We start from the raw sequence: 21,416 nt of genomic DNA on the forward strand, positions 1-21,416 counted from the left end.
TTCAGAAGCACCCCAGATGTCTACATTAGCAATACCCATTGGTAATGTCTATATACCTATGCATAAACAATAACGAATATACAGAAAAACAAAACATAGTTTAATTCTGAACCAAGTCCGAATAAATGTCAAAAATGACAATGAAAACGGGACAAAATCGATTAGTTGTCAAAGAGAACCGTACCTAAAATCTTCTGAGCAACATTTTTGTAGAATATTTGGATGCTGAAAAATCTCATATTGTGGTACTTTCACTACGGTTCAAGAAATAAAGGACGAAAAGGACATGAAAGGCATTGAGTTAGAAGAATGAAATGTTCTACAAAAAGATTCGCCAATCGATTTGACTGAAGACATGTCACCTCAAAACGAAGCTACAACAACACCAAACAGAGATATGGAGCTATTTTCCCAAGTACTATAGGGAAAAAATCAAAAACTTCATCGCGCGATATCTCAGAAACTTGACCTATGGCGAAAATTTCCTTTTGGGTTCTTAGTATACTCATCAAGGGCTTTCATCTCCAAATGAGATTTTCCACCCCCCCAAAAATGCTGCTGCACAGTGTTATTGATTCCGACCACTAACTACAATATATTGGGTGTGACGTCCTATAGCATGTTTAAGTCGTCAGCAAAAGCCAAGGTCCTCAAGTTGCTGACCCTTATAAAGAAATCGGCCAATCTATGGTAAGCTATGCGGCTCCAGTGTGATACACAAATGTTTGCGCTTCGCGTTGGAAAAATATTTGAAACTGCTTGAATTCAGGCCTGAGGTCTGCAACAGCGTGCCTCGTCATGACAACATTGGACCATCTTCATGAGGAGACGAAGATTTTACCTGTGCATTAGCACAACAGGATGATGTCGATGCAGTAAATGTTTGGGTGTTATCTCCCTGATCATCCCCGGCACAATGTAATGGTACGGCTTCTCCCACCCAGATACGCCAGGAGAGACCTTCATGCTCTAGATCGAGAGAGAGAGGTCCGAAGGTACTAACGGGAACTTAGATCATCGAGCCCAGCAGGCACCCTTCGATAGCATTCACACTAATGCTGTTGTACAGGCCGGTTAAAGACATGGTGTGAATTCCGTACTCGGAGACCACCTCCACCCATCGCTGCAGAAGAACGACAGTTGCCAAGGCAAAAACGAGTGGTTATAGTTCAATAATGATCCGGACTTTGCAGCTGTCTCAATCCGTATAGGGTAGCTGGTATAGGTTCCAGGTTGCAGAATTTTGAATCTGGCCACAGAAATACCAGAACGAGATAACTGAAAACCATACACGAACATCAAAAACAACCTCGACATAAGGCTAGGCGACGAAGAAACTAAATCGATAATGTTGTGATACAAGGAAGGCACTCACATGGTGTGTGAAATCTACGGCAAAGGCTTGCACTCCAATGGAACGTGCTATGTTAGGTACGAACTAAGACTACAATTAAGGTGGACATCAGAAGTGATAGTTAGAAAATTTACCCACTTGCTTCATGATAGATAGCACTCCTCATCTCGATAACACCAGATATGTATAAGGAGAAAAACATGGAAAAAGGAGTTAAATTCTACCAAAAAGGCTCATCCTCCCTGTAGCAAGTTAATCTGGTGACGCATACAGACAGTGTGTTCAGGTTATACTGTGCAACACGAAAAAAATAACCGCAGACATCACATCTTGTTTAAACTCCACTTTCTGAAACGGCATTGATGTCGTAATGTATGTATGTGAATGTTGGAGTAGGCTCGAGTCGTCGATGACATACATACATACATATATACATACATACATACATATCTGACAAATTAAATATCTGCATAGCTGAAAAGAGGATCCCCTGAACATATTGATCGATGGATTATTGATTCCGACCACTAACTACAATTCTATAGCATGTTTAAGTCGTCCGCACAAGCCAAGTTTCTCAAGTTGCTGGCCGGCAGCACTTCGGTAGCAGACAAAGAAATCTTTTTGACCTTTTATAAAGAAATTGGCCGATCTATGGTAAGCTATGCGGTTCCAGGGTGTTATACAAATGTTTGGGATACGCGGTGGAAAAATATTTGAAACTGCCATAATGGCGTCCTGAGGACTGCAACAGCGTGCCTCCTCATGACATCATTGGACCATCTTCATGAGGAGACGAAGATTTTGCCTGTGCATCAGTACAACAAGATGATGTCGATGCAGTAAATGATTGGGTGTTATCGCCCTGAGCATCCCTGGCACAATTTGGTGGAAAGGCTTCTGCCACCCAGACACGCCAGGAGAGAAGAACATCGCTGCAGAAGAACGACAGTTGCCAAGGCAAAAACGTGTGGTTATAGTTTAATTATGATCCGGACTTTGCAGCTGTTCGCTCCAGCGACTACACATGGCACCATAGGGGTTTTTTTAAACCTTTCGGACTATTCTCTCAGGAAGCATGGATTTTCCCTAAAAAAAATGTGCACTGTCTTAATGGAGGCAGCGAATACAAGTTGTTACAAAAAGAAGCAAAACGATTTGAGAGCAGGACTCGAAGGAGTGAACCTATACAGCCCATATTCGAACCTTATCTATGTCCCGTAGGGATATAACGATACGAAAAGTATGGACCAAATCGGTTACTCCCTTCAAGAATTATCGTGCGCACAATTTTTTCGAACATATTCAAACTTTTGTGTGGGAGGAGTGGACCGATATGGAACGCCAAATTTTAGACTATTTTCCCAGGAGTATGGATTACCCCTGATAAAGCTTGTACCATCGTAATGGGGGCAGCGAATACAAGTTGTTATATACAAAAATCTAAGCGATTCGAGATCAAGTCCTAAACTGAACTTTTGCGAAATTTTGTGTGGGAGGTACCCGAAGGAGTGGACCGATAAAGTCCATATTAGACTCTCATCTATGTCTGGTAGAAATTTCACGATGTGCAAAGTATGGACCAAAACGGTTACTCGCTTCAAGAGTTATCTTGCGCACAATTTTTCCGAAAATTTTCGAACTTTATTTTGATGAGGCACATTTTGCCCGTATTAAAGTGTATATACCCTCGTTAGCATAAATGCTGAGCGGATTAAAATATGAAACGTCTTTTCCATAGGAAAAAAGAAGAGATGGAAAAAGGAGTCAAATACTGCCAAAAGGGCACATCCTCTTGTGGAGACGAGCAAGACATCATACATACAGTGTGTTCAGGTAATAATGTGCAACACGAAAAAACACGTAGCTTTGAAGCTGATCTGCCGATAGATGAAAGCCCTAATACTGGAATTTGTGTCCCTGAATATCTTCTGTAGACGAATGGGGCAATTACGTTAAGCTGAAAGCACATACAACGTTTGAGTAAAGTTTTGCGTTGGGCGTTGACAAAAAACAACAACAACAGAGCGACGCCGACATCAAAGTCCGGCGTTGATGTGTTTGCCGGCATATATTTCAAATGAATTTGAATTTTTCGGCATCATGCCCAACAGTGTAAAAACGGCCAAAACCACACAAAACTTTACTCAAACGTTGTATGTGTTTCCAGCTTTAGTTCTTCACCAGATTCGAGTTTTCTTCTCTATTGTAGATTTTGTTTAATATTTTTATAAATATTTTCCTTTCATCTTTCACATAAGCGGCATGCTTACTTAGTTATGTCATTTCTGGTAAAATAATAAAGAACTGCCGAGCCAAATTCAAACTAGCCTAAAACTCTAATGTATTGCCTTCTTAAGTATCCGCCCTTTAGTGTACATTTGTTATGTTTTGCAATTCGACTCTCATAATTTTATTATCCTCTAGATTTCACTTTTAAAATATTCCAGTTCTTATGCAATTTTATATTTTATGATTTTTATGAATTTTTTTTCGAAATCATTGTTACGAAATGTTTTTTGTTAAAGAATAAAGGAAACGCAAGAAGTTAAATATTTTTTTTTATTTTTGCAAAAATATATGTTTGTTGTATTATTTTAACCCAAAGATAGAGACAAAGCAAATAATTTACCAATTATTACACAATTAGAAGATACGTAAGTGAAAAAAAAAACATAAAAACAATATAACAAACGTTCCGAATTAGGTCTATTAAGAATTTTTTGATTACGATTTTCGATTCTAATGAAGTATACGTATAGAGAGAAGTAGAAGAAAGTAGGCAGAAAGATCAACAAACGAAAAAGAACGACATAAAATCAATGTGGATGGAGGATGGTAGGATGGATTTTCTTTTGTTAACCTAAAATATATTTATGTAAATAAATAAATGGAACGGAAAAGTGTAATATGTCAAAGTGACAAATAATTATAGAGATATGTACGTGTAGCTTGAGAGTGGTGTGAATATGATAAGAGAATAGAAATAGAATAGATAATTTGTATACTGTCAAATGGGATTATGGAATAAAATTTTGATATTAATTCACCGATTCTCCAGCCATTTGACTGTATACCACTTGGCTTAAAAAGAGTGTAATGATTTTGGAAGAATTATTTTTTTCAAACTGTTTATTATTCTATAAAGAACATACACATTGTAAATAAGTATACATATAAATAAATATTAAAGATAGGATTGAAGTTCGTAGTGGTTATAGTTAAGTTTTGGAAAATTAGTCACACATAATCATTGCATTGAACAAATAAATACAAATAATAACAACAATATATATTTGTTTTTTCGTCTTTTTTTATGGTAAACTCTCAATCAACCAAGGAAAAATTTAACTTAAAACCAAACACAAACTCACACAAAATTTTTCCAAATAATTTATCAAAAACCAAAAAAATTGGTAACATTGAAATGCACACAGATTTGTTGGGTTAATGAACTAAAGGATTTAGGATGGTATAACTATCATATTGGGAAAATATTAAAAAAAAACTAAATAAAACCAAAATAAATAAATAAAATCAATATATAAAAATATTTTAATTTTTCCAACGTTACACTAAATTCCATTTGTTCCTCTTCGTAATTCGATTATCTCTTCACACTGCAATTTTAGAAAATAAAAATGTATCCATGTTTCATACAAATCGTATAATTCATGTTGCCACAACCACTTCAACAGAGCAACTATCTCGATAAACGTCGGGTGTGTCACTACATACATACATTAGGGTTATGACTTTTTTAAAATCTGATATCCCTGTATCATATTTCGCATAGAAGACCTACAGCTCTTCTATAGCGCATAGAAGACCTAAAGCTCTTCTATAGCGCCTAGAAGACCTAAAGCTCTTCTATAGCGCATAGAAGACCTAAAGCTCTGCTATAGCGCATAGAAGACCTAAAGCTCTTTTATAGCACATAGAAGACCTAAAGCTCCTCTATAGCGCATAGAAGACCTTAAGCTCCTCTATAGGGCATAAAAGATCTAAAGCTCCTCTATAGCGCATAGAAGACCTAAATCTCTTCTATGGCATCGAAGACCTAAAGCTCTTCTATGGCATCGAAGACCTAAAGCTCTTCTATGGCATAGAAGACCTAAAGCTCTTCTATGGCTTAGAAGACCTAAATCTCTTCTATGGAATAGAAGACCTAAAGCTCTTCTATGGCATAGAAGACCTAAAGCTCTTTTCTATGACATAGAAGACCTAAAGCTCTTCTATAGCAGACCTAAAGCTCTTCTATGCAAAGAAGAGCTAAAGCTCTTGTATAGTATAGATGACCTTAAGCTCATCTATAGTATAGAAGACATAAAGTTCTTCTAAACCTAAAGTTCTTCTATGGCATAGAAGACCTGAAGCTCTTCTATGGCATAGAAGACCTAACGCTCTTCTATGGCATAGAAGACCTAAAGCTCTTCTATGGCATAGAAGACCTAAAGCTCTTCTATGGCATAGAAGACCTAAAGCTCTTCTATGGCATAGAAGACCTAAAGCTCTTCTATGGCATAGAAGACCTAAAGCTCTTCTATGGCATAGAAGACCTAAAGCTCTTCTATGGCATAGAAGACCTAAAGCTCTTCTATGGCATAGAAGACCTAAAGCTCTTCTATGGCATAGAAGACCTAAAGCTCTTCTATGGCATAGAAGACCTAAAGCTCTTCTATGGCATAGAAGACCTAAAGCTCTTCTATGGCATAGAAGACCTAAAGCTCTTCTATGGCATAGAAGACCTAAAGCTCTTCTATGGCATAGAAGACCTAAAGCTCTTCTAAGGCATAGAAGACCTAAAGCTCTTCTAAGGCATAGAAGACCTAAAGCTCTTCTATGGCATAGAAGACCTAAAGCTCTTCTATGGCATAGAAGACCTAGAGCTCTTCTATGGCATAGAAGATCTATAGCTCTTCTATATCATAGAAGATCTTAAACTCTTATATATCAGACCTAAAGCTCTTCTATGGCATAGAAGACCTAAAGCTCTTCTATGGCATAGAAGACCTAAAGCTCTTCTAAGGCATAGAAGACCTAAAGCTCTTCTAAGGCATAGAAGACCTAAAGCTCTTCTAAGGCATAGAAGACCTAAAGCTCTTCTATGGCATAGAAGACCTAAAGCTCTTCTATGGCATAGAAGACCTAGAGCTCTTCTATGGCATAGAAGATCTATAGCTCTTCTATATCATAGAAGATCTTAAACTCTTATATATCAGACCTAAAGCTCTTCTATGGCATAGAAGACCTAAAGCTCTTCTATGGCATAGAAGACCTAAAGCTCTTCTAAGGCATAGAAGACCTAAAGCTCTTCTATGGCATAGAAGACCTAATGCTCTTCTATGGCATAGAAGACCTAAAGCTCTTCTATGGCATAGAAGACCTAAAGCTCTTCTATGGCATAGAAGACCTAAAGCTCTTCTATGGCATAGAAGACCTAAAGCTCTTCTATGGCATAGAAGACCTAAAGCTCTTCTATGGCATAGAAGACCTAAAGCTCTTCTATGGCATAGAAGACCTAAAGCTCTTCTATGGCATAGAAGACCTAAAGCTCTTCTATGGCATAGAAGACTTAAAGCTCTTCTATGGCATAGAAGACCTAAAGCTCTTCTATGGCATAGAAGACCTAAAGCTCTTCTATGGCATAGAAGACCTAAAGCTCTTCTATGGCATAGAAGACCTAAAGCTCTTCTATGGCATAGAAGACCTAAAGCTCTTCTATGGCATAGAAGACCTAAAGCTCTTCTATGGCATAGAAGACCTAAAGCTCTTCTATGGCATAGAAGACCTAAAGCTCTTCTATGGCATAGAAGACCTAAAGCTCTTCTATGGCATAGAAGACCTAAAGCTCTTCTATGGCATAGGAGACCTAAAGCTCTTCTATGGCATAGAAGACCTAAAGCTCTTCTATGGCATAGGAGACCTAAAGCTCTTCTATGGCATAGGAGACCTAAAGCTCTTCTATGGCATAGAAGACCTAAAGCTCTTCTATGGCATAGAAGACCTAAAGCTCTTCTATTTCTCTTTGATTTCAAATCTAAATGCTTCGAGTTTGGCAACATACAAGAACATTTAATTTATGTTTGTGTATTCATGCCACTTAGCCAGACTTTTGATTTTAGTACTGAACTCTTGATATGTATGCAAACAAAAAAATCAATAATCAAAAAACTCTATTTTTTCTTATACGAGAGTGTGACCAACCAACAATATCAATGGCTATAGGCGGCGACCAATATGCAAAAAGCAATTAACGTAATTGAATTTACATGATGCATCATGCATGCTGCAGTGGTTTTGATAACAGAAATAATACCGTCATTGGTTATTTGGTGGCCAAAAAACAGAATGAGAAATGATGCCACAAAACTAAAATTCGCGCTACGCATAGAAACAAACAAATTTTGGTTTATCTAAATGTGGAGTGCAACTACAGATAGACATTCAAGGTGAGAAGGGACAACAAAAACACACATACATATAAATATATGCATTGTTATATATGCAGGTGTATGTGTTCGATTATTAGAATTTGTACAAATATTGTAAATTTATTTGTATTTATTATTTATGCTGCAAATGATTACATCCTCAGCGTTACCACCTAACTGTGGAAAAGGGCGAGGAGAACGAGGAAACGACAAGAGCGCCACTATTTATAGTGTCAATTAAACAACACCCAACAATGTACATAAATGTCATAAATCTAGATGACATATTAAACATATGCTAAAGGTGTCACGTTCTATTTATTTTACAGTGCGTGAATTTGTATTCTGCTTTTGTTTTCATTATTATTATTTTTTTTTAATTTAAAAGTTTATCCTTGAATGTCGTCCATTCATTCATACAAACGTCCATACGTTATTGAAGAGAGAGAGAGGAAGCTGCAAATGAATGGTGAAGCTGAATTTACATTTTATTTGCCTTCTTTATTGGGGATGCATAGAGTTGCCGTTTCATTTGAAGTAGATTCGTTGAAAATCCACCAATTTTAAGAGATCGTTTTTCAATACGAAAAATGCCTTATTTTCATAGAAGTCTATTAACAGAATTTCGTCCTATAGAAGACCTTTGTAAGAACTTATGTCTATAGAAGTCATTTGAAACTTTTTTCTGAAGGATCGTACAGAAAGTGGATGAGGACTTGCCTTGCTTATACACCAGTCCGGCCAGTACAGACCCATTCCGCTTGAGGTTGACTCTAGTGCCCATACAGGTAGAGTTGTCTAATATGTACATAACACAGAAGAATAGGTGTGTCCTGCGTTCTATGCCTAATACAGTAGAATCGCGATAATTGGTATCTCGATAAATCGAAATTCTAGATAATTCTTATAAGCTGTTGGTCCCTTGAAGCCATTTAATTCGCATTTTAACCTGGTTAATTCGAAAACTCGATATAAAATGACCGATCCCTTGGATTGCGAATTATCGAGATTCTACTGTATTAGTTTTTGGAGCACAATAACCGTCCAGTATTAGGGGACTTCAATGCTCATCATGGATTTGGCATTCCATCGTTGGCAATGACCAGAAGGATACACACGGATAGCTCTATATTTTGCACGGTGAACGAAGACGCACTTACGAGAATAAGAGGATATTGCCACAGCTAGCATAGCATGTGCTGGCAACCAGCATGTGCTGGCAATCAGTTATTTCCATTGGATCAGACTATCTTCCAATCATCGTCCCATATACCACCCTACTTCTTAACCTCTGATCGCCGTACTTTTCTGAACCATGGAAAATGTTATTGTGCAAGGTTTCAGAGAATTTACGAATCTCCGCTTCAGAGAGCTGCCCATTACGCGAAATCAAAGCAAATTTCTTAGCAGAGGCGACGGGACTAGGAAATGTGTGTGATGAGCTTCGTCGTATGAATCATCCAGGATCCAAGAGTTAGGGATTTTACTCTTGTAGTCAACAGGCTAGTAGGCGAACATAAACAGAACAAGTAAAAAAGTATCAGTCGGCTTTGCCGACAGAGATATACCCTCAGCCTGTGTATATTGAAACAATTTTTTCCCAAAAAACTAATGTATTTGGGCGTTTGAACTGACAAAAATGTTGATTAGGATTAAAGATCAAAAGTTTCGCGGAGGAGATACTAAAATGAATGGATCTCCAGCCACTGCATATGGTACCATAGGGGTTTTTTACAACTTCAGGGATGTTTGCTCAGGAAGTATAGACTTGCCCCTAAAACAACTTTTACCATCGCAATTGAGGCAGCGAATGCAAGTTGTTTCAACAAAAATCAAAGTGATTCGAGAGCAGGTCTTAAAATGAACATGTATCCGTAATTTTGTGTGGGAGGTACCGGATGGAGTGGACAAATATAGTCCATATTTGAATCTGATCTATATCTGGTAGATATATTAGGATATGTAAAGTATGGACCAATTCGGCCACCCTCTTCAAGAGTTATCGTACGCACAATTTTTCCGAACATTTTTGAACTTTTATGGGGGAGGTACCTGAAGGAGTGGACCGATATGGCTTATCTTCGAACTTAAACTATGTTTGGACAAAATATTACTAAGGCCAAACTTTGGACCGAATCGGCAGACCTGTTCGAGAGTTATTTTGCCCTCCAACCTCCTCACACGGTGTCATAGGGTTTTTTTTGCAACTTTCAGGCTATTTTCTCAGGAAGTATGGACTTGCCCCTGATGAAACTTATACCGTGGTATGGAGGGCAGTGAATACAAGTTGCTAAAGCAAAAATCAAAGCGATTCGAGAGATGGTCCTAAATTGAACTTTTCCAAATTTTTGTGTGGGAGGTACCCGACGGAGTGGACCGATTGAGTCCATATTAAAACCTGATCTAAGTCTGGTACACGCTCCACGATGGGCAAAGTATGGACCAAATCGGTTACTCCCTTCAAGAGTTATCGTGCGCACAAATTTTCCGAACATTTTCGAACTTTTGTGGGGGAGGTACCGGAAGGAGTGGACCGATATAGCTCATCTTCGAACTTACACTAAGTTTGGGCAAAATATTACGAAAGCCAAAATTTGAACCGAATCGGTTCATCCGTTCGAGAGTTATCGTGCGCTCCAGTCAGCCAGACAGACAGACAGACAGACAGACAGACAGACAGACAGACGGACGGACATTGCTCAATCGACTCCAAATTTTCTGAAACATATTTCGTCCAAACATACTTGGGGTCTAAAACCATTATTTCGATGAGGCACATTTTGCCCGTATGAAAGTGTATATACCCTCGTTAGCATAAATGCTGAGGGTATAAAAAGTGGTTGGACCACCTGAAGCAACATTGGTTTGTAATTAAGCAAATGTGGACAAAGTGATATAATACTCTCGAATCCTGGAAGAAAGAATGATGGAACGGCTGTGACATTGACAGATCCGAAGAGGTGCATGTGTTAATTTAACCGGAAATTTATAGAGCGATGTTGCGACGCGAAATTATTCAAAGCGTTCTGCACACACGGAATCTCAATGGTAATGCTCAAGCAACTGGATGACAACGCACTTGAGTATTTGACAAATGTTCTCATTTTATTGTTAACCACTCATAGTTTTTCAGAAGCCTACAAAGTTGGCAGGTGATCCCGCTTCTGAATCCAGGCAAGCATGCCAACAGAGGTGAGTCTTTTAGGTCGATATTCGACTTGTCGCCAGTAGAAAATATTCTAGAAGCACTACTTCTCCCCATGATGAGAAGCAGTTGCGCAGTTGTTTAAGTCGCTTGCACTATCCACTGCTATTTTCAACAAGATCAGAAGTAGGAACAAGGTCCTCAAGTCGCAGGTTGGAAGCAGTTGAGTGAATGAAACCTTGACCTCTTACAAAACAATAAGCAAGTCTGTGGTAAGCTATGCGGCGCCAGTGTGATATGCAAATGTTAGCGCTACGCAAATATTCAAACCAGAATACCGCTCTGAGAACTACAACAGAGTGCCTCCCCATGACAACCAGGGACATTAGGAGAGATCTTTATGATCTAGACAGAGAGGTCCCAAGGTACAAACGAGAATCTCTAGATCAACGAACCTATCAGGCAGGCCTAAATAGCATTCATACTGATGCAATTGCGCAGGGAGTAAAAAAGGCTGGTATTGGTGTCATATTAAAGAGGAGAGTATAGGCTTTATATAATAATTATAAATTATTGCATTCCAGGATAAAAAGGACATTAAAAATATCCGTGAAAAATTAAATCAAAAGTGAGCATTTTGGGAGGCGCATATCTTCTAAACCGCGAAGAATTTTAATTTGCTCATGGAGGCAAAGTTGTAGCTCTTGTCATAAAGAATATAAATTCTGGACGCATGAAATCCACCAAACCTCATCTTCATCATCTTCTATAACTTTTTCTAGGGTATTGACCTTGACGATTTTGACCTTGAAAATAAGGTTTGGTGGATTTCATTTTTGACAAGAACCTGCAACTTTGCCTACATGAGCAAATTAAAATTCTTCGCGGTTTAGGAGATATGCGCCTGCCAAAATGCTCACTTTTGATTTAATTTTTCAAGGATATTTTTAATGTCCTTTTTATCCTGGAATGCAATAATTTATAATTATTATATAAAGCCTATACTCTCCTCTTTAATATGACACCAATACCTGCATCGTACGACGAGTACAAGTATTTAAAATATTTTTTTTTGAAAAATGTTGACCTTTGAAATTTGTTTGACCTCTAAAAGGTCAAAACGACGAGAAAACGAAAAATTAAAAATACCATTATACTCCATTTTTCCTATACTTTCAAACGTATATAGTCCGGTTCAAGTGTAACAAAATTTTTTGAAAATTGTCGGACGGTGTTATCAGTGCAGTGACAAAGTATTGTACACTCCATGCACACATCCACAAAATCTATACTCAGATTCCAGAGGCCCCCACCAAGGAACCCATGGTATGACCAGAAGTGTCGTGCTGTTACCGAAGGGATGGAAGCTTGTATATAGGGCCACCCTGCAATCAGGAGTAACACATAGCACAAGAGACGAAAAGAAGAGAAATGGAAAATCGGAAATGTGCAAAGTCCGAAAATTCTACCAAAAGGTGAACATCAAACTGTTGGCTGGGATACCGGAAAATCTTGTTGTTGAGTCCGGCAAGGTATTTGGTAACATATATTGATGGCGTGCTTAGTTTATGAAAAGAACATTTTTGCATACTGTTGGTATGCACTACTACCGATGACGACGCAGATTCAATCCCAGAAAATGGTGTGAAGTATATACCGCCCGGCCAGGATGAGGCAAGAACAACAGCAAACCCACTGAAGAATAATAAGCCTGTAGGATTCAATCCCAGAAGATGGTATTGCAAGTATACCATCCTGGCCGGGTGACCGATAAACCGGTTCAAATATAATAAGGCCGCAATAGTAGTCGATGGTTTTCCAGTCGAGCAGTTCAATACTGCTAATTATCATCATCTGCCAGGAGGAACTTCTATCCGATGAATGGAACATAAGAGTTCTATGTCCCGTCCACCAGAAGGGGGATAAGACTTTGTACTCAAGTTGCAGGGGCAGGGGCCTGAACGACAAAGGCCTATATAAATCCTGGAATAGGAATGATATCGACGTCGCACAATGGTTCAGGAATCGATTTTCCTGGCCAAAAATCAAAATTTTGTTTTGTCAAAGATATTTAATTTCTTTATAGGATTCTACAGTAAACAAATTGAGACTAAGGAAACCAAAGACTTAGGTTAAAATACTGGAAGGTGTGGGCGTGGTGTGCCCCTAAAGACGAACATTTTCCCCATTTTTGGGAAATACGTAATTTTTGCTAATTTCTGAAGAAAGACGTAGCTATTTCTCGGAAATTATAACAGATATTGTGTTCATTTATTTTTTGTTACGTAAGTAGGATTGTGGCCTTAAGATATCGCTTTTGTAAATCACCATAGCGTTTACACAACATGAGCTACTTTACTTTTCCTCAGGTACTAAATTTTATGAAATTCCAAATTTAGTGGACTATAACTTTTGTGGAACAAAGTTCTGCTTTCACAGAAAGATGACCGGGAGTCTCCTCTTTCAGTCCATATATACTATTGTACCCATCCCGTTCCGTCCGTTTAACACTTTTTTTAATTTATTGAAATTACCTGGGTAAAAATGTGTGTTTTTCTATACAGTTTCCATATGAATTACAGATTTTTGACACAAATTAACATTTTTTTGAGTATATGAGTTTTTATACGAGTTATATACATTTTATGAAAACCCAATGAGTATTTATTTTTAAAAAAATTTAAATTTTTTTGTAAAAAATGTTTTATACAAATTTTTGAAAACAATTTTTTTTCGAAATTTTTTTTTCGAATTTTTTTGTTTTTTTGGTAATTTCATTATTTATTTGTTGGTGTTTGACCATCTTTAATACATAGGAAGACATAAAAAATCACAAAAACACTCATATTTTGACGAAAAATAGTAAAAACACTCAAAAGTTTAACTTTGACCTTGAATTTCTCTGCAACTACCGAATTGGCCGCTTATAATTCGTCTGAAAGCTGGTTGTGTGCGCTCATCAGTCATTTCTGTTGGTCACCGTAAAAATTAGAGCTTTTGGAACATTATGGGCTTGCTCAAATAATATCGCTGTAAACAGGACTACAAGGAATAGCTTCCGTAAGAAATCCTAAGGATCCTCGATCATACCGTAAACTGTACTTAAACAAAAATATTTAATTTTTCTGTGTGAAAGGTACCCGAAGGTGTGAACCAATGTGGCCCATTTTCGACCTTAAACTAAGTTTGGACAAAATATTACGAGATCCAAAGTCGGTTGCTCTGTTCAAGATATCATTTTAGGGAAAATTTTGGAGGAGGTACTGGAGGGAGTCTATCGATAAGCAGCATCTTCAAACTTTAGCTAATATTCGCGGAAATATACGATATGCAAAGTGCGCACTATGGTGGCCTAGGGTTTTTTTGCAGCTTTTGGGTCAGTTTCTCAGGAAGTGTGGACTTGCCCCTGACACCCGAGCCTTCGAACTTGATCTAAGTTTGGACAATATATTACGAGAACCAAATTTTGGACCTAAACGGTTGATCCGTTTAAAAGTTATCGTGCAAAAAATCGAATTACAAATAAAATTTGTAATTTCAATGAATGAATTACAAATGGAATTCTATGTAGAACCGCATTTAAAATGTTTCAAACAATTAAAATGTTTCGAGAGAAATTTATGAGTTTATAAGAGTGCTGCTCATACAAATACAAAAATATTTTGTTATTTTGGTGGTTTTGAAACACAAACATTTTGATAGTTTTCTAACATACCCTTCAGTCTTATTTAGTAAAATTTACGAAAAGCTATTCGTATAAATACATTCTACAATTACATGGATAAGCTAATAATTAGAATACACATTCATTATTTTCAAGAGAATCAAGTTTCGTGTATTCTCCAGTGGCTACACAAGAATTTTTAATTCAAATAATGTTGGTTTGTTGGGTTGTCTTGTGTAATGGAAAAAATATGTGTATTGAAAATTGTCATTTCCAAAACAAAAGCTCTCTTTTTCAATTGTGTGAGTGAGCAAATTGACACACACCGACAGCAGAAGTGCGCCCTTTGAGCAGCCCTAGTTTAAAATAGGGCTGCTCATACAAATTCGAAAATATTTTGTTATTGTGTTGGTTTTGAAACACAACCATTTTGACACATTTTACAATAACACGGATAAGCTAATAATGAGCATACACATTCAATATTTTCAAGAGAATCAAGTTTCGATTATTCTCCAGTTGCTGCACAAGCATTTACAATTCTAATATCAAATTTTCTCAAGTAATGTTGGTTTGTTGGGTTGTCTTGTGTAATGGAAAACAATTGTGTGTTGAAAATTTTCATTTCGAAGACAAAAGCTCTCTTTTTTAATTGTGTGAGTGAGCAAAGTGACACACACCGACTACACATGTGCCCCCAATTGAGCAGCCCTAGTTTAAAATGAAAATTGGAACATTTGGAATTTGACTTCTATTTCAATTCACAAATTTTAAACTTATGATGAACGGAAAAAGACATTGAAAATAATTAAATAAAATATAAAAAACTAAATAAAAAAGTAAGTTTTTGCAAAATAAAAAAATGCAGTTGATATTGTGTGACACCTTAAAATGATTGTTTGAAAGTGTTAATTAATTTTATAATAAAGTTAAAGTTTAATACTATTTAAAATAGCAACCAAATTTATATTTTTAATAAAAAAATTTTAATTTTAAAATGTGACAATTTTAGTTGACAAAATATTTTTTAACTGTTTTTTTTTTTTTAAATATATAGGATTTGATAAAAATACTATTAAAATGTTTAAAACCCTAAATTTGTACTTTAATTATGTTTACTCGGGAAACACCTAAACTTATGCTATATATTTTAAAGTTGTTTGTTCTATATATTTTTAATGGAAGAAAATTGAAAATTCTTGTACTCACCGAATCTAAAGTTGTATCAATATTGCCATTTGGACGATCGGCCAGTGTCGTTTCCTTCAAATTGATTTTCACATGATTGGCAGCCGATGTTGTGGCACCACCCCGTTGTGGTTTTGTTGCATCCAACAGCACTTTGAGGGAAGCGATAGCATGCAGTTGTGTCGCCTTTTCGTCCACCTTGCCTGGAACATCATCTTTGTCATTTTCATGGTTGTGTTTTTTGAGAACAAGGATGTTTTGATTTTGGATTTTTTTTTGATTTTTTAGTTTCAGTGTTTTGAGAGGCATTTAAAATTTTTCATTGCATTTTAGGTTATTTATTTTTTAATTTCAAATAGGTGGGGTGGGGGAAGAGAAAATGTTTTCAAAAAAACCGAAAACAATATGTTGCACAGTGAGGCAAACAGTTAATTGAATTGAGAGATTTTATCACACACATAGATATAGAGAGGCATTCGTTTTTGATTGAATTTAAAATGGATTTTTGGATATTGAAAAATTCGAAAATTTTAAGTTTTAGAAAACGGAAAAATCCACATATTTTTTGTTTGTTTTTGAGATTTCGTTACATTTATAAAATCATACATTAAAAAATAGAAGAAGAAAAAAAGAAAAAAGAATTTTTCATCGATTAAAAATCGAATAAAACTAATTTCGTTCGTATTTTTTGTATTGTTTTTGTTCATAAATTTTTATATTCAATAGTTTTTTTGTTATGGCAAATTAAAATAAATATTTTATTTTTTTTGTTAATATTTTTTAATAATTTTTTAAAAATAAATTTTAGTTTTTATAAATAATTTTTGTGTTATACAATTAATCAGTTATGGAGGAGGATACACAAAGACAGAGAGAGAGAAGAAAAGTAATACTACTTTAAAAAGGGAAAAGGGGGAAACAAAGATTTAGAAGACTATGTTTGGAGACAGCATTAGAGTCAGTATCTAGAGACAGAGAGAGAAAAGCTAACACTACTTTGAAAATGGAGTCTAAAAGTAGAGCGGGGTTAGAGGTTTGCTAAACAAGGCTAAGGCAAGAAAAAGCTTTGAGAAGGGGTAATCACTTAAATTCTGTGGACTTGGGGGGTTTGGGGGGGATAATAACACAGCCAAACATTTATATCAATATAAAAATAATTTTTTTTGTTTGTTAATATAGAAAATAAAGTTGGTAGCAAAATTCGTCTTTCTTTCGCTGGCTTTGATTGTTTTGTTTTGTTTTTCGCAAAGACTAGAAAAATCAAGAAAACAAATTAAGAACACTACTTTGTTTGTTGTTATAAATATAGGTTCCACTACATATATTTACCACGCCACGGCCAAAAAGATTTTTGAGTTGAGTTTAATTTTTTTGAGTAATGAATTTTTGGGTATTGGAATTTGAGTTTGATTAGTTTTTTTGAATTTTTTGCAATTTGTGGTGGTGGTGGTATAACAGAGATAGCAATAGGCTTGGGTTTTTGGTGGTAGAGAAGGTAACACAGAGAGAAAGAGAGTTGAGAATGTTATGTTGGTTGTAGCTGCATTTGTTGTTTGTGGTATTTCCAGTCTACTTGAAAGCGTTTTATTTTGGTTTTTGAAATGTATTGCATATTTCTTGGGTGGGGCTTTTGGGATCAGTTTTTCCAGGAAAACATTTTCTTTGGGAATTTTTGGTTTTGGGGTTTCTTTCTTCTATACAAAAGCCAAAAAGCAGCTATGATTTGGGATATGTACTAAATATACACATGGGTTTTAAACACAAACAAACAAGATTTTGTTTTGAGAAAGTAGTGTTGTTGCTGACTACACTATATATGTAGCTGTGTTTTCTTCTATACACTATTTTTTTGTAAAGCTCCGCTTCTAGTGCTAAATTTTGTGTTAAATTGCTAAAATCTAAATGATTTTCTATTGGGTTGAGTCAATTTTTTAAAGGAGAAAGATACGTTTAGGAATAAAATTTTTTTTTCACACAAACGAAATGGGATAATAGTTAAGATTAAGACCCTATTGCACAAAACATAGTCGAGCCTATCATGTTTACGTATTTTTCTTTACAATTTAGTTTACTTCATATATACATTACACATTTTATATACTAATAAATATATGTTTTTAAGCATTAAAACAAGAATCAAAATAACAACAACACAAACAATGCTTAACAATAACAACAACATGCCAATTAACTATACAAAAATTTAAAGGAACAAAAAAACATAACAAACACTTTTAAAAAATATGTTTCCCTTTTTACATGTTTTACCCTATCATCCTGATGTTGACTATAGAATAGTGTGAACATTTATTAACATAGGTCATGTATATTGATGTCGATTCGAAAATTAAGAAAGTAAAAATGTTTTAGATGTTTAGTTATTTTTCGAATTAAGCTGAAAGACTTTGAGTTTGTATTGAAAAAGTGGTTCAGAAATCGATTTTCCTGGCCAAAACCCCAATTTTTTGTCGTCACTGTATTTAATTTCTATATAGAATTCGATAGTAAACATATTGAAACTTAGGAAACCAAAAAAATTAGGTGAAAAAAATTAGGTGGGTGCAGGATGTCCCTAAATACATCATTTTCCATTATTTTGCAAAATACGTAATTTTTGAACATTTCTGTAGAAAGAAAAAACTATTTTTCAGAAACTATAGCAGCTATTGTGTTCATTGTGGGTGCCACCGTGGTGCAATGGTATGCACACCTGCCTTCCACGGTGAAGGTATTGAGTTCGATTCCCCGGCCAGGCAATATTAAATTTTCAACGGTGGCAAAATACCCTCAGTAATGTTGGCGACATTTCCTGAGTATTTCAGCCATGTAAAACTTCTCTACAAGTATGTATGTCCCATATCATTTAGCTTATAAGAATCGGGGGTGCACTCATTGATATGCGAGAAGTCTCCCTCATCACTTCGGGGATGTTTGTGGAACAATTATATATTATGTTCATTGTATTTCTGCAGTGAAGGTAGGATTATCATCTTTAAAAAAATTACTGTGACGTTTTGTTCTGTTTTCGCAGAAAAATGCCTGAGAGTGTCTCCCTTCAGCCAATATATACTTTTGCACCCACCCGTTTAACACTTTTTTATACCCTCCACCATAATATGGAGGGTATAAATAAATTTGTCATCCCGTTTGTAACACATCGAAATATTCATCGGAAACCCTATAAAGTATATATATTCTTGATCAGGGTAAAATTCTAAGTTGATATAACCATGTCCGTCTGTCCGTCCATCCGTCTGTTGAAATCAAGATACAGCTCTCAATTTTTAAGATAGAGCTTTGTAATTTGGTATTGAAGTTTCTATTACTCCTAGGATGTTTGGTATTGCAAATGGGCTACATACATTATTTCCTTAGAATTTTGTCGGTATAGAACTACGTCTTCATATAGCACCCGTCGAACGGTACTCCCGGTACCCACCTTGTGGTAAGGGGTATTATGTCTTTGTGCATTAGTTTGTAACATGCAAAAGGAAACGAGATAGACCCATAGTTCCGTTCAGGGGTATACATAGAATCACTTTCTGAGTCGATTTACGCATGTCCGTTTGTCTGTCCGTCTGTCTGTCTGACCGTCTGTCCATGTATTTTTGTAAACAAAGTACAGGTCGCATTTATTGTCCGATTCGCATGATAATTGGAGAAGATAGTTTTCTTGGGCAAAGGACCAACGCTAGTTATTTTGGTAAAAATCGGTTCAGATTTGGATATAGCCCCCATATATATCTTCGCCCGATTTAAGGAATTTGGTGCACGAAACACGATATATATGTCCGATTTCAATGAAATTTAGAATGTGCAACGGAATTTGGTCTAGAAATATGTGTGGCAAATTATATAGAAATCGGTTAAAATTTGGATATAGCTCCTATATATATTCTCGGCCGATTTTAGGTATTTGATGCACGAAACGCGCTATATATGTACGATTTCAATAAAATTTGAAATGTTTGCCGGGATTTGCCTAGAAATACGTGTGCCAAATTATATCGAAATCGGTTTAGATTTGAATATAGCTCTCATATATATTTTAGGCAGATTTGAGGTGTTTGATGCACGAAACACGCTATATTTGTCCGATTTCAATGAAATTTGGAATGTGTGACGGTGGTTAGTCTAGAAATAACTGTGGCAAATCATATCGAAATCGATTCAGATTTGGATATAGCTCCCATATATATTTTCGACCGATTTGAGGTATTTGATGCACGAAACACGCTATATATGTCCAATTTTGATTTGAACTATGTGACGGAATTTGGTCTACAAATAAATGTGAAAAATTATATCAAAATCTATTCAGATTTGGATTTAGCTCCCATATATATTTTACATATTCACAGTGGTATAGGGTATTATATAGACTTTGATCCTTTCCTTACTGGTTTTGGGTATAAAACTTTCCATAAGAAGTTTGTCGGTATAGGTCCAAGCTTTCATATAGCCCCCATAGAACGGTACCTCCCGACTTTCGGTATATTGAAGGATGTGACGTCAATATTCCTCCGAAATGGCCGATATTTGGAATTTAGTATTTTTTGGTGGTATAAAACTTTTCCCAGAAATGTGTCGGTACAGGTCCCAGCCTTAGTGTGGCCCCCATAGAATGGTACCTCCCGATTTTCGGTAGTTTGAAGTTTATGGCCACAATAATCCATTGAAATGGCGGAAATTTGGTATTTAGTCTTCGTTGGGGGTATTCAACTTTCCCTACTTAATATGTCGGTATAGGTCCACGCCTTAATATAGCCCCCATAGAAAGGTACATCCCAGGTTTCAGTATTTTGAAAGTTATGGCCTCAATATTGCACCGAAATTGCTAAAATTTGGTATTTAGTCTTCGTTCGGGGTGTAAAACTTTCCACCTGAAATTTGTATTCAACTTTCCACTCTTAATTTGTCGGTATAGTCCACGCCTTCATATAGCCCCCATAGAAGTGTACAATATTCCACCGACATTTGGTATTTAGTCTTCGTTCGTGGAATAAAACTTCCCCTCCCGAAATTTGTCCGTACAGGTCCACGCCTGCATTTAGGCCCAACTTTCCACCTGAAATTTGTATTCCAGTTTCCACTCTTAATTTGTCGGTATAGTCCACGCCTTCATAAAGCCCCAATAGAAGTGTACCTCCCGATTTTCGGTGTTTTGAAGGTTGTGGCTTTAATATTCCACCGAAATGGCTAAAATTTGGTATTTCGTCTTCGTTCGTGGAATAAAACTTCCCCTCCCAAAATTTGTCCGTACGGGTCCACACCTGCATATAGCCCCCATAGAACGGCACGACCCGAATTTCGGTATTTTGAATTTGGTATTTAGTCTTCTTCATAAACGAAAGGAAACTAATTGTTCAGTTTTACTTCAATAGAACTTGGCTGGGCCGAACTTAATGCCGTTGTGACTTGTTTAAATTTCTGGAAATTATATGGGTGAAAATGTGTTTTTTCCCCATGAAATGAAAACTTGAGAATTCAACTAAAAATGCTTGAAAATCTCGTGACGAAATTGTCTTGTCGGCCTTTCCTGTATCGACTTATAACATTTTTTTATCGACATCAACAAACATGCTCTTCCATTTCTACTTGGAGCGTAATTACAGTTTCAGAATCTATCTT

The 21,416-nt window shown here is 36.2% G+C and overlaps 1 protein-coding gene across 44 annotated transcripts in view; it reads right to left on the reverse strand.

The window, feature by feature from the left end:
• The window catches only part of Nckx30C (solute carrier family 24 member Nckx30C), a 370,077-nt gene that overhangs the window by 70,400 nt on the left and 278,261 nt on the right, over positions 1-21,416 (reverse strand). For 27 of the 44 annotated variants that reach the window (XM_073968003.1, XM_073967990.1, XM_073967971.1 and 24 more), the window contains one exon: positions 15,807-16,000. In XM_073968003.1, the coding sequence (XP_073824104.1) occupies positions 15,807-16,000 (194 nt within the window). The remainder of the gene's footprint in view (positions 1-15,806; positions 16,001-21,416) is intronic. The other 17 variants (XM_073967975.1, XM_073967993.1, XM_073967977.1 and 14 more) reach the window with 1 other exon arrangement.

Source organism: Musca autumnalis, unplaced genomic scaffold (genome assembly GCF_047663935.1).
Source record: "Musca autumnalis isolate F117 unplaced genomic scaffold, ASM4766393v1 scaffold_2, whole genome shotgun sequence".
In the NCBI taxonomy this organism is placed as follows: Eukaryota; Metazoa; Arthropoda; class Insecta; order Diptera; family Muscidae; genus Musca; species Musca autumnalis.